The sequence below is a fragment of the Drosophila takahashii genome, chromosome X (assembly GCF_030179915.1).
Source record: "Drosophila takahashii strain IR98-3 E-12201 chromosome X, DtakHiC1v2, whole genome shotgun sequence".
Classification (NCBI taxonomy): domain Eukaryota; kingdom Metazoa; phylum Arthropoda; class Insecta; order Diptera; family Drosophilidae; genus Drosophila; species Drosophila takahashii.
Genome location: NC_091683.1, coordinates 5,126,469 through 5,139,973, shown reverse-complemented (window position 1 = coordinate 5,139,973; position 13,505 = coordinate 5,126,469). Strand labels below are relative to the sequence as shown.

General features: G+C 40.5%; 2 protein-coding genes across 7 annotated transcripts in view; one reads left to right on the top strand and one right to left on the bottom strand.

The window, feature by feature from the left end:
* The window catches only part of mnb (minibrain), a 27,809-nt gene extending 17,066 nt beyond the window's left edge, over positions 1–10,743 (top strand). For 4 of the 6 annotated variants that reach the window (XM_044396208.2, XM_070219293.1, XM_044396207.2 and 1 more), the window contains 5 exons: positions 2,284–2,455; positions 2,523–2,690; positions 2,761–3,047; positions 3,488–4,328; positions 8,795–10,743. In XM_044396208.2, coding sequence (XP_044252143.1) covers positions 2,284–2,455; positions 2,523–2,690; positions 2,761–3,047; positions 3,488–4,328; positions 8,795–9,732 — 2,406 coding nt within the window. In that variant the 3' untranslated portion in view covers positions 9,733–10,743. Of the gene's footprint in view, positions 1–2,283; positions 2,456–2,522; positions 2,691–2,760; positions 3,048–3,487; positions 4,329–5,486; positions 6,088–8,794 lie in introns of those variants that run through there. The other 2 variants (XM_070219295.1, XM_070219294.1) reach the window with 2 other exon arrangements.
* Positions 10,733–13,505, bottom strand: LOC108066917 (cytoplasmic 60S subunit biogenesis factor ZNF622). The gene is made up of 3 exons (XM_017155685.3): positions 12,887–13,505; positions 11,724–12,086; positions 10,733–11,166 (listed from the first exon to the last, which is right to left on the bottom strand). The coding sequence occupies exons 1-3, from the start codon at positions 13,400–13,402 to the stop codon at positions 10,816–10,818; spliced, it is 1,230 nt and encodes a 409-aa protein (XP_017011174.1). The 5' UTR covers positions 13,403–13,505; the 3' UTR covers positions 10,733–10,815.

Here is a 13,505-nt window from a genome sequence, read left to right as displayed (position 1 = left end):
CTAAACTATCAAAGAACCACCTTGGCATCCATCCCGTTTTCTTTTTATTTTTACTTTTTCACGCTCTTATGACGATCGGAATTTTTGTCGGGGGTTTTTCTTGTCTTGTGGTTTTCTTTTTTTTTTTTTTTTTTTTTTTGTTGTGGTGTGACTATCTGCTGACAGCGGATATTTGTGGCGTTGAGCTGAGCTAAAGATACGTTTGTCCTTGACCCGCTTGGGGGGTCAATTCCCACACCGCCCTCGCCCATTCGCAGTTGACTTCGATTGACGTCGTCTGCCGCCTCGGTTAACAACAGCCAAAAAAAAAAAAACAAAAAAAAAATAAAAGGAAAAATATAAAGAGGATAAATAAGCAGGGAAAGTCAGCCACGCAACTGTCTCGGTTTTCCTGCCAAGTTGTTCTAAACACAGAACACAGAGCAGAACAGAACGTCCTCGAATAACTTAATACTTAATACTTGGCTCTCATGGAAACTGTCTGTCAAATGACGTTATGACGAAATGCCGCCGACCTAAATCGGTGATTATACGCCCCACCGAGTGGGCGGGGTGATTGTCCTATGCCACATTAGAATGTTAATATTTCACGCAGCTCGAAGAATTCGAGTTGCACGCAAGATGGGTCTTTGAAAAAAACCCACTGAAACAGAAAACAAGAAAGGGAACACAAAGTTGAACCCATTTATGTAACATACATATGTCATATTCATAACTTTTTGTCTAAATCGATAAGATTTTTCGATGTGTCTATAGAAAAGCACTTTTAAAAGGCAAAACAAATTTTCAGAGTAAAAAAAATACCACTTTTCGTAGTTCCTACAAGAAATTTTAATGAATCGAACAATTTTTTTAAATTTATAATGTTTCTTAATGCAGAAATTACAATTTTAGTTAGTATCAAGTTTGAAATTCTAAAATTATGTGAAATATGGATATTTAGATTAAAACAACATCAAGGCAATAAAATTCTTAAAAATCCTAGACTATAAAACTCTAGATATTCAAAAATTCCAAGAAGTCTGAAAAGTATAACACAATATTTAGAAGAAGACTATCAAACTAACATACTAGTTATGACTAAAAAAAATTACTGATAATAAAAAGATACAAAAGAAATATGTTAATAATAGCAATCAAGCATTACTTCCTATTTAAAGTCAAGCATATTGATGTTGGTAAAAATAAATAATAAGAGCTTGGCAGTTGGCCGATTTGACAGCTGGCGATGCGGATGCGGATGCGGTTGGTTGCAGGTATTTGAATTTGACAGGTGCTCTCGAGCAGTTGGAGTGCTTTTGACAGACGTTACAGTTACAGTTACATTTGCAGTTGTCATTTTGTGCCGTTAGAGATGCCGTAATATTGCAAATGCCTTTTCGCTGCCGTTTTGTATGCTACAGTTTTCGGTTCTGGAGAGAGAGCCCCAGCTCTCTCTCGCTTGCTAGCCATGTGGCGCCATCTCGCTCGCTCCACCGCCCACTTGCCGCGTTAGCAACAACTTTTTTCGCCAAGCTGCAACCTTTTTTCCCAATAAGAAAAGGGGAGCGTGAGAGAGAGAAAGAGAGAGAGAGAGAGAGAGTGCGGATAAAAGGAGAGAGCTCTCATTTTTTCCTGCTCGGCGTCGCCCTCTTTCGGCTTTTGTATTTTTTTTTGTTTTTTATTTGCCGGTCTTGTCTCTCATCTCATTTTCGCCATTTTCTCATTTTCCCATTTTCCCATTTTATGTTTACATTTGTCGTTGATGAAGTGGAAGTAACGGGATAACTTTCAGCTGGCCAATAAAATCCAATTAACTTGCCACCACCTGCAATTTGGGGCAGTTTTATATTTTCACATTTCTCCCCATTTCAAAGGGGCTTAGAAAACATATCATATGCGCATTTTTGAATACAATCGATTGGCATCGATCGATTATGTTGCTTCCCTGTAGTTGCTGTAATCTCCAGCAGGGGCGTTATAGTTTTTAAGCCACGCCACTGGCCGCCAGGTGGCGAGCATTGATTTTTTATATCTTGATATTTTTATTTTTAAGCTATTTAAAAAATTAAATTAAATTTAAAAATATTTCTGCTTTGATATTTTAGAAAAAAAACTAATATGTCTTGGTTCTAATAATACAAATTAAATAATAGTTAAATATTATAGTTTTTTACATAGTAATTCACATGACAATCTTTCTGTTTTGATATCCTAACTTTAATATAATAGTTTTCCACCTTGTAAGACATTTCCCCTAATTAATTGTCAAAAAACTAATACTCCTAATTCACTCAATTCCAGGTTTACTATGCGAAAAAGAAACGTCGTGCCCAGCAGACGCAAGGAGACGACGACTCGTCCAACAAAAAGGAGCGAAAACTGTATAACGATGGCTATGACGACGATAATCACGACTATATAATCAAGAATGGCGAAAAGTTTTTGGATCGCTACGAGATCGACTCGCTGATCGGTGAGTTCTTGAATGCCAATGCATAATAAATACTCGATATACTTATAAAATCCATCCATCTCCACAGGCAAAGGCAGTTTTGGTCAGGTGGTGAAGGCTTACGATCACGAGGAGCAGTGCCACGTGGCGATCAAGATAATTAAGAATAAGAAACCGTTCCTAAACCAGGCACAGATCGAGGTTAAGCTGCTCGAGATGATGAACCGGGCGGATGCCGAAAACAAATACTACATCGGTTCGTAAATGAAGTGTTAAATAAAATATAAATAATAATATTAATAATAATTCCCATTCCATCTAAACAGTTAAGCTCAAGCGACACTTTATGTGGCGCAACCACCTGTGCCTGGTGTTCGAGCTGCTCTCATACAACCTGTACGACCTGCTGCGGAACACCAACTTCCGGGGCGTTTCGCTGAACCTCACGCGCAAGTTCGCCCAGCAGCTGTGCACCGCACTGCTCTTCCTCAGCACCCCCGAACTGAACATAATTCACTGTGATTTGAAGCCCGAGAACATCCTGCTGTGCAACCCGAAGCGTTCGGCGATCAAGATCGTTGACTTTGGCAGCTCCTGCCAGCTGGGACAAAGGGTAAGTTGGCTTCAGGTCAGGGGTGCTCCAAAGAATCGTCGTGTGCCCAATGTGAGATATACTATGTTTATACGATGGGAATCACGATTTCTTGAAAGCGCGATATAGAAATAACCCCTGTTTATACGACAGCCGAGAATTCATGCTTTTATTCACGGTAAAAATAGGTGATCATTTCTAATTTTTAATACCGCTGAGTAGAGAAATGGCCTATAAAGGGTCTTCAATTTCTAACGATCTGGCAATGTCGATAACTTATACAGAGTTACCAGATCTGCTTACCAGATCTAAATCATAGTCAACTTTCATGTGTTGCTGATTTCACGAAATGGCGTGAATTCGGCATCGTATAAACACAGTTATAGTCGTGTGACTTGAGCACCCCTGTACAAAAGTTACTAAAGAATATATTAATATTTAATTCCGAATAACCCTTTCAGATCTACCACTACATCCAATCGCGCTTCTACCGCTCGCCAGAGGTCCTGCTGGGCATCCAGTACGACCTGGCCATCGACATGTGGTCGCTGGGCTGCATCCTGGTCGAGATGCACACCGGCGAGCCGCTCTTCTCCGGCTGCAACGAGGTGGACCAGATGAACAAGATCGTCGAGGTGCTGGGCATGCCGCCGAAATATCTGCTCGACCAGGCGCACAAGACGCGCAAGTTCTTCGACAAGATCGTAGCCGATGGCTCGTATGTGCTGAAGAAGAATCAGAATGGGAGGAAATACAAGCCGCCCGGTTCGCGTAAACTGCATGATATTTTGGGTGTGGAAACCGGTGGTCCCGGTGGCCGACGCCTGGATGAGCCCGGTCACTCGGTCTCCGATTATCTCAAGTTCAAGGATCTTATCCTGCGCATGCTCGACTTTGACCCCAAGACCCGGGTAACGCCCTACTATGCCCTGCAGCACAACTTCTTCAAGCGCACAGCCGACGAGGCGACCAATACGAGCGGCGCGGGCGCCACAGCGAACGCAGGAGCCGGTGGCTCCGGTTCCAGCGGAGCAGGAGGAGGTTCCAGTGGCGGAGGAGGCGGTGGCCTAGGAACGAGCAGCAGCGGTGGAGCGGTCTCCTCATCCAGCGCAGCGGCACCCACGGCGGCGACAGCAGCGGCCACGGCAGCCGGATCATCGGGATCGGGCGTCGGCGGGGGATCCTCCTCCTCTACAGCGCAGCAACAGCAGGCGATGCCGCTGCCCTTGCCCCTGCCCCTGCCGCTTCCGCTGCCACTGCCGTTGCCGCCACTCGCGGGTGCCTCAGATGCCCAGTGTCACGGTGAGTTGTAGCCGAGAGCCCTTGACTAATAACCTTTAACCTATAACCTAGAATCTAGACACAATTCCCCAAAACTTGGCTAATGGTTCGATTTTGGGGCCCCCATGTAAACTGTGGTCTATTTTTTTGGTTCTTATCAATTAGAAACCATCAAAGAAATGGTTGTGGGGGTTATTTTAAATGAAATTTTTTGTTACCTTATTTTTGAATTCCCAATTTTCTTTAATTTTTTACCCCAGTGGGTTGGGATGTATTTATATATCTTCTATAATTTTACAAAATAACAGTTTCTTTGATATATATAATACAATTCCAAAAATTCTATTGGTGATTTTATCGTCCCTTGTTATTATTACAAAAATAATAACTAAAATAATTCGAAGGACCAAAAATTTTTAATTTTTAATTTGGAACGAACCAGAACCTCTTCCTTAAATTTTATCAAATTTATTCAAAGAACCTAAAGTAAAATAATAAATACATTTTATTTGGAATTAAGCGATAGGGTTACCATAGACAATAGGCTAAAGATTACATTCGAGGCCCAAGATCCCCAGATCCTAAAAAATCGATACCATTAAAGCCCTCTCAGTTTGTAGCTGCTGCTGTCCCATAGAATTTTATGTTTGTCGATTATGATTATAATTTTGCGTGAGCTGACAAGAAAAAAAGAGAAGCTCCACCCCCAGTTATATGTTGTAGTTCGTAGCGAGTGGCGACTGTACTCAGGCCAAAGGCATGATTGCAATCCTCATTTGTTGCATTTCGTGTGTGTTTTATGTGTGTGCGTGTGTAAAAATCGCCAACGAAAGGCATTTATAATTTAGTTATTAGAATTAATTAATTAATGTGTGTTCAAAATTTTGTACTTGATTATATATTGTTTGTATTAGGCATTTATGATTTCTAATTATAATTACCATTTAGTTGCACTAGTCACCAACCCCAAAAATGTAAGAAGTGTTTCGTTTTATCTTTAGTTCGGCGCTTAGTGCTAATTTAATTAGTTTAATTAATTAGTACGAAACTAAAGTTTGTGAAAAGTAGCAATGCAAGAAGATTGTGCTCCCAGAAATATAAAGATAAATTCCTCTCTTTTTCTCGAACACACACAAATATAAATCAATCTAAAACCAATGCAAATTCAAATGATGGCAGCAGACGATCGCCGATGACCGGCAACAGCGGCAGCAGCAGCAACAGCAGCAGCAGCAGCAGCAACATCAACTGCAGCGGCAACTTCAAGGATGCCACAACAGTAACCAGCAACATGCAATATGCAACATTTGCAGTCCGGTGATCCGCTGGTCATGTTATTATATCCATTATCTCACACATCCGGCATTTTGTAAATATACACTCTCTCTTTCGAACACACACTGTCTATCTCTTTCCATGCCTCTATCCCTGTCTTTGTCTCTCCCTCTATCTCCCTCTCTCTCTATCCAACGCCACTCGAAAACAAGAGAAATATTTGTTTTTTCCTACAAGACATAATATAGTGGCGCCTTCACTTCACTAATTTCAAGAAAGCATAATTTTTTTTTTAGAATTTAATATGTAATTTGTATTATGCTCACGCATTTTAAGCGCTCGGATGAAGATACAATCGTGTGTTAAGTGTTTAAACGTTTTTTTGTCAACTTAAATTACGCAAAAACATGTCTAAAGATTAATAACTTAGGTCTAAGCATTTAGTGTCATAGAAATGTACGAAGAGTTTGCGAATACATAAGAGTAATATATGAAATAAGAAGAATCCTTAACGACTTTCTTAATGACTGCCATACATATATACATACATCTTAATAAACATACATATATGCATAAGTACAGGTACAGATGTACAAGTAAAATGACACTGAGAGAAAACAGCGGTCATCAGGAGATATTCCAAACATTTTCCCCGACTGGGAAGAATAATTCTGGGAGTATTAGAAGAAACAACATTTTTGTTCAAGTGGTTTTTCTTTTAATCCTGTTTTAAAAATTTCAATCTCTTGGGATTTCGAATTGATTTTTAGGCTTCTAAAGTTTGATATATTTGTGATTAAGGTTTCAGGTACATTTCATTTAAAAGTTTACATTTTATAGAATACCTTTTTAATTAGGCAATCAAAGTCATTACTTTCAGATAACAATCCCAATTTCGTAGCGTTCCTCAGAGTTTCTTCAGTCGAATTTAACGACCCTGCTGTTTATAGTTAAAAAAGAAAGGATTAAGTGCTAGAAACGAAAATTGAAATGGAAATTTAAAAAAGCGATAATGGATCTCAGTGAAATATGCGAAATACGAAACACAAATCATAGTTTGTAAAAAGTATAAAACCAAAACGAAAATCGTAGACATGTAAAAACGAAACCAAAATTCACAAAACGTGGTAATGAAGAAATAATGCCGTTTAGTAAACCCAAAGTACATAAGCAAAAAAGAAGTAATGAACTTAATGGAAAAAGAAAAACACAGTTTGTAACATAGACATACTTACATCCTTCTTTTTTTTCGTCCCTTAATTTGGAACCCATTATTGCCCTCGGATAAAATGTGGTAAAAGCAAATAATAATAGTTATTTTAAAGTTACTTTTAAAGAATACAAATATGTTTCAAATGCATTAAGTGAGTCTCTCGAAAGCGAACTTGATAAACCTTGTTTTCATTGTTTTAAAACTTTAAATTGTTTATGCCGAATTTTCCCAGTCGAGAATAATACTTGTTAGTACCTCTAAAAATAATATTTAACTCTGGATATGTAATGCATTATGTTTGCTTTTACGACCCCTTCATGGGCATTAAAGGGTTAACTCTGAACAGTAGCTTTCTCGCTCTCCTTCTCGATCTATTGGGAATTTACAGGGATTTCGTGTAACGGAACCCCAGAGACACGAAGGAGAGCGAGCGAGCAAGCGATAGCCGCTTTCTTTTGTGATAAAAAAAACCGCTAAAAATATTTAACTCTCTAAAATTTTAACATTGCCGTAATCTTCAGAAAGTTCGGGCCTTGTTGAAAATATAAATAAAAAAGAAAACAGAAAACAGGCAAAAATGTTAAATAAGAAAGCTAATACCAAGACACTCTCAGAAATAAAGCAGCGGTAAATATATATATATAGATATATACAAAACAGTTTTAATTGAAACGATTGATAAGCGATAACCGATAAACAAACAAAGCGATAAGTATCGATAGTGCGGCAAATATGCGAATACGAGTTAAAAACCAAACACAAATCATAGTTTGTAAAAAGTATAAAGTCGTAGGCATGTAAAAAAGGCAGAAAAACAGAAAATCGAAGAATTGGTAAAGAAATGAATGCGTTTAGTAAACCATACAAAAGTAAGAAACCTAATGAAATCGTATAGCAAGCATAACAAATTAAATCAGTACGTACTAAAGAGAAGAACTTTAGCATTTAATAAATTAACATACATACATCTTATATATAACACTTACAAGTAATTATGCGGAAAAACTCAATTAATTTTATTAGACACAAGCAAAAAACGCAGACAGACAAACGGATACGAAATACATATAAAGTAAATATTTATTAAAATTAGAGGTTAGCCCCGAAAGAAAAAGAAATCGATCAATGATCCATGATCCATGAATTTAACAGCAACCGGAGAGACACTTAACGAAACTTGTGTAAAATACTAAAGCCCCAAAAGCGAGTGTTATAGGTCGAATAAGTTTAAAAGTCACCATACATACATACACACGTACACCCACAAAAAACACATAGGATGGCGAAAATATGCAATAATGACGATAACTGCAACGATAACGATAACCAATTGTTATTTAAGCAGAGTTGCATTTTGGATTCAAAAGCGGAAACGGAAACGAAAGCAAAAAGAAAGTGCAATAGAGGAAATGAGAACGGGGAAAATCGGGGAGACCATAATGCATTTTTTTTTACAAAACAGTATTGCAAAAATATGAAAAACAAGTATGAAAATTCAAATTTAAACCAAATTTAAGGCAAACAAAAAGCACTCACACATACACACACACACAAACCGACAGACCGACACACATATGGACATGCAACATATGTGGCATTTATATAATATAAACATACAACAGCTGATGGTTTAAGTTGAATAAGTACGAGATAATTTATTAACGATTAATGAAACCGAAATGGAAACTTTACCAAAACCAAACCAGAAAAAGGAATTCATAAAAAAAAAACTAAAGCAAACCAAAGCAAAAGACAAAACTTACAAAAAAAAAGTGAAAAAAAAAATCTTCAATAAAAACTTATGATATAATCAACAAAAAAAAGGGGCTAGAAAACTTAATTGCTTTTGGGGTTACAGAGGAGGGAGTAATAATCCTTGGAAAATTCTATTAAAAACCCAGAAGTCTAGCATTTTTCAAGGATGCCTGTGTAAACTATAAATTTAATTTATAAGAATATAAAATTGATCTAAAAATGTAATTTATTTTTGATCTTTCAGGCCTGCTTATGCACTCGGCGGCGGCCAATGCGATGAACAACTTCTCCGCTCTGAGCCTGCAGCCCAACGCCCATCCGCCGCCCTCGCTGGGCAACAGCCATCACAGCAGCAACAGCCTGGGCAGCCTGAATCACATTAGTCCCGGCAACAGCAACAGCGGCAGCAACAGCAACAGCGCGCGCCACAATCGCCTCTACGGCCACCACAACAGTAGCAGCAATCACAACAGCATCAGCTATCCGCACGCCATGGAATGCGATCCGCCGCAGATGCCGCCACCGCCGCCAAATAATCATGGAGGCAGGATGCGAGTGCCGACGATCCTGCAGCTGCAGCCGCCGTCCAGCTATGCGCCCAGTTCGGTGCCCTATTACGGCAACATGTCCTCGTCCTCATCCTCATGCTCATCCTCCTCGGTGGCCGCAGCAGCAGCGGCGGCGGCAGCAGCAGCGGCCGCAGCTGCCTCGCATCTCATGATGACCGATTCGAGTGTGATCAGCGCCACGGCGGCGGGCGGTGGTCCGAATAGCGGACCCAATCCGTCGGCGGCCGCCTTTCTCTTTCCATCTCAGCCCGCCGGAACGCAGCTGTATGGAACGGCGCCCGCCTCGCTGAGCGAGCTGCCGCTGCCGCCACTGCCGCTGCCGCTGTCGCATCCACTGCCCCCCATGTCGATGCCCCTGCAGCTGCCGCCCTCGTCGTCGTCGTCCTCCGCCTCTTCATCAGGAGGAGGAGGAATAGGAGGAGTTATAGGACCTGGTCACGTTGGCCAAAGGCGGCACATCAGCGGACCCGCCTCTGCCCAGGTGAATGCAGCAGGTGGTGGCGGCAGCAACAACTCGTCTGCGGCCACCGGAGCAGCCAGCAGCAGCGATGCCTCCTCGTCGTCGCCCATGGTGGGCGTTTGTGTTCAACAGAATCCTGTAGTTATACATTAGCATAAACTGGATAATAATATACTTGTATTTTCACACACCCTTTGCCGCTCTCTGCTGCTATTTATTGCACCGCCAACGCCACCACCCCCACAACCACAAACACAACGAAGGAACCACTAAATCACCAGCGCAGCAGTGCTAAATGTGGCCTCAAATCGGGGGTCTTATCTCAGGGGTAATGCTTATTGATTTTTTTAAAATGTTTTCATCTAAATGTATTCAAAAAGAAGCTTTAAATGATTCGAGTTTGTAGGATTTGTTTTTGTAAAATATTTAAAAAATTCAGATTTAATGTGCCAGGAGTATTTATGGAATTTTTAAAATGTTTTGATCTAAATGTTTTCCAAAGAAGCTTTAAATGATTCGATTATCAATTTTTGGTTTTAAATTTTTTATGTATTTGATTTGACGAATATTTAATCCCAAAATTATTTCATATTTTCTTCACTAGTGTTTGTGTACAAATTGTAAAATTTTCAAATTATCTTAAATATTTAAAACTGATTTTTGAGCAGAAAAATGACTAGTTATGCCTTTAAACTGAGAAAATGAAAGTTAAGGTTATATTTCCTGTGAGATAAGGCCCCCGATTTAAGCCTCAGACGCCTACCGAAACGAAACTATAAATACATTAACATTAACTAGCTGAAATTGACCCTCATGCATCCACGCAAAAAAACACACCACTCAAACTCACTCAACTGCGGTTTTTACTGATTAGTCACTTCACCTTAGCTCTCACCGCCGCTGCGCCCACATCATCGGCCACGCCCCCCGGCGGAGGATTTTGCAGAGTTTATTTTTTTTACATGCTAGAACCTACCGTTTTTTTTTTTTTGCTCTAATTATAATGTTTAATTTTATGCTGTAACCGTAACGACATAACATTACTTTATATAAACGAATCAAAATTACACTTTATTTAATTGTTAATTTAAATTATGTAATTTTATTTGACGAGAAATCGCTAGTAATATAGAACGCAAGCAAATATGCTTAATTTAAGCAAAATTCAATTCGTTTTTATTGTACAATGGATTTAGATATAGCTTTTTAAAAAGGAAATGGAGAGAAAACAACGATTTATATCAGAACCTGGGCGCGATAGTGCTTCTGCAGCTTGTTGGCCTTGCAGCCGAGCTTCATCTGCCACTTGGACTGGACGCGCTTCATCAGATGAATGTCGCGTGCCTTGCGAGCGGCAGAGAGCTGTTGGGTGTGCGTCCAGCCGAGAGCACGATATTCGCTGAGCACGCGATGCAGTTTGCGGTCGGACTTCTGGAGGACCACAGCGCGTTCCGGCCGGAGATGCTGGCGGTAGTAGCGGAGCAGGGACCGATGGCCAATGACTGCCCCGGATGGCAGCACCAACTGGTACTCATCGCCGTCTAGCAGCTCGGGCACCACCTCGTCATCAATGTCCATGCCTTCTTTCTGTGTGAGGAATTAACAAAAAAGGTATGAGCAAATAGTTAAGGTGAAGGGTTCGGAAAATAACTTGTGTTATTAACATGTTAAATGTCAAAGTGTTGGGTTAAAAAAAAGTTATTGACATGTGTGTTAAAAATTGTAGCCTACATATGTTAGAAACATAAATATCACACACATGTCATTTGTGTTATTTACATGACGTGTTTTTTACACAGCGTGTTTTTAACACAGCGATATTGTCAAAAATTTATGTTAAACTGTTAACATTTCTATAACATTTTGGATTTCTGATCAATTTCGCTCTAAAATCCGGTGTTTAGTTATAAAATAGAATTCTATAAAATGTTATCAGTTATACTAACAGTTACAGTTTTTTGACTAGAACACTTTTGAAGTCAAAAACACATTGTGTAAAAAACACGGCGTGTTAATAACACTTTTGTTTTCGACACACATGTCAACAACTTTGCTCACACTGTAAAATACAATTTTTCATGTTTTTAACATGTGTATCAAATTCCGAACCCTGTTTAGGTGTAATATATAGTAGCCAGACTCACATTATCTGGGTAACTGCTGCTGTAGTCGTAGTACTCGGCATACTCGGCCAGCGCCACGCCCTCGTGGAGCATCTGGCAGTGGCCCTTGTCGACCATGTGCTTGCGCACCGCGTCCAGGGAGTAGAAGGTCTTGCCGCGATCGTTGCAGAACAGGCAGATGAAGTAGTTGGCCACCTTCTCGCCCAGGTAGTAGAGCAGTCCCTCGATGTCGGTGCAGTATTCTGTGTCTGGGATGAAGAACGAGTGGGCCACGGACATGTGCTTCAGGTTCTCCACCAGATCCTCGCTCTCGTGTGAGCAGAACAGGCAGTCGCGCTCCGTCAGCGGATTCTCGGGTATCTTGTCCCACTCATCGGAGTCCACCTGAAATAAATGATACATTTTAGTTGATAATTGTGGGAAATCATAAATTTTAGGGTTTATAGGTAGCTTATAAGGGCATCAAGTCTTAAAAGGGTGATCTTTCAGTTGGTTTCTCCTTAAGATTTTTTGGCTAAGAATCTATTATGATTATTATAATCACTGTGAGGCAGACTTTGGGAATTATTCATAATCTCAGTTATAAGTCTTATTATCTACTATAGAGGATGTAAAGTTCTCAGAACTCCTGGTAAAAAAAAATAATGTAGTAAATCACTGAGGAAATCTTAGATTCCTTCATAAAATCTTCTACGGATGTTCTAAAATTATTATGTTCTTAAATTCCTTAACAAAATCTTTTATAGATGATCTATAATTCTCGGGAATAAGAATATTCCTTAAGATATATGTATGTATTAAAGGAGATCTGTAGTAAGAACATCTTTTTAAGAGGATCTAAAAATCTTAGGAATAAGAATATTCTTTAAGATTTTATGGTAAATCACTGAAGAAATCCTAGGTTTATCTTTTACAGATGATCTTCAATTCTCGGGCCTAAAAATATTAAATAAGATATATGTAGTAAAGGGTATCTCTAGTAAGGAAATTTTTTTTATAGAGTCTAAAATTCTCGTAAATAAGATTATTCTTTAAGATTTTATAGTAAAACGCTAAGGAAATCTTCGGTAGATCCCTAAAAGTTATAAAAAACAGTAAGTAAAACCTGAAGAAACCCTTTAAGATGGGATGTTAGTAATAGATTCTTGAGAACTCAAGATAGCGGCATCTAGCGCAAATCCTACCTCCTCCTCCTCGATGTCCTCGAAGTCGTCGTCGTCTTCGTCCATCTCCTGGTCCTCATCCGCCTTGGCGGCTCGCTCCGCAAAGGCCAGACGACCCTTGCCAGCGGCGGCGGCGGCCAGGGCGGGATGGGGGCGTGGCTCGAGGACGCTGCGCGTGCAAACGGAAGCGGAGGCGGTACTGGCGCTGCCACCGCTGGCCATCATCTGATCCCGCTCGAAGCGGGCGAGGAGCTCCTTGTGCTTGCGGCTGTTCAGGTGATTGTCGTGGGCCTTCTGGCCACCAAACTGCCTCCTGCAGGCCTGGCAGTAGACGCTCAGCTGCTGCTCCTCCAGCGCCGCATCCGTGGCACTGCGGGCGCTCAGCACGCGCTGCTGGAACTCCTCCGCCGTGACCGGGGGCAGCTGGGCCACCCTGCGCTTCAGGTTGTAGCGATGCCAGTCGGTCTTGTAGTGATCCCGCTGCACATCCGCGCTGGCGAAGCGGGCATCGCAGTTCAGGCAGGTAAAGTGCGACATTCCTGCTGTTGATTTGGTTTAGAGTTTTGTTTTTATCGGTTTCGAATCGAATTGGAATGGCGTATTTCACAAGTAAAGATGATTAACAGAACCACGTTCTCGG

Excerpts from the sequence above, each read along its gene's own strand:
- LOC108066917 (XM_017155685.3), bottom strand. The coding sequence starts at position 13,402 with ATGTCGCACTTTACCTGCCTGAACTGCGATGCCCGCTTCGCCAGCGCG. Across the intron at positions 12,087-12,886 it reads AGGACATCGAGGAGGAGGAG|GTGGACTCCGATGAGTGGGA; the intron begins GTAGGATTTGCG and ends CATTTATTTCAG. Across the intron at positions 11,167-11,723 it reads GCAGCAGTTACCCAGATAAT|AAAGAAGGCATGGACATTGA; the intron begins GTGAGTCTGGCT and ends TTCCTCACACAG.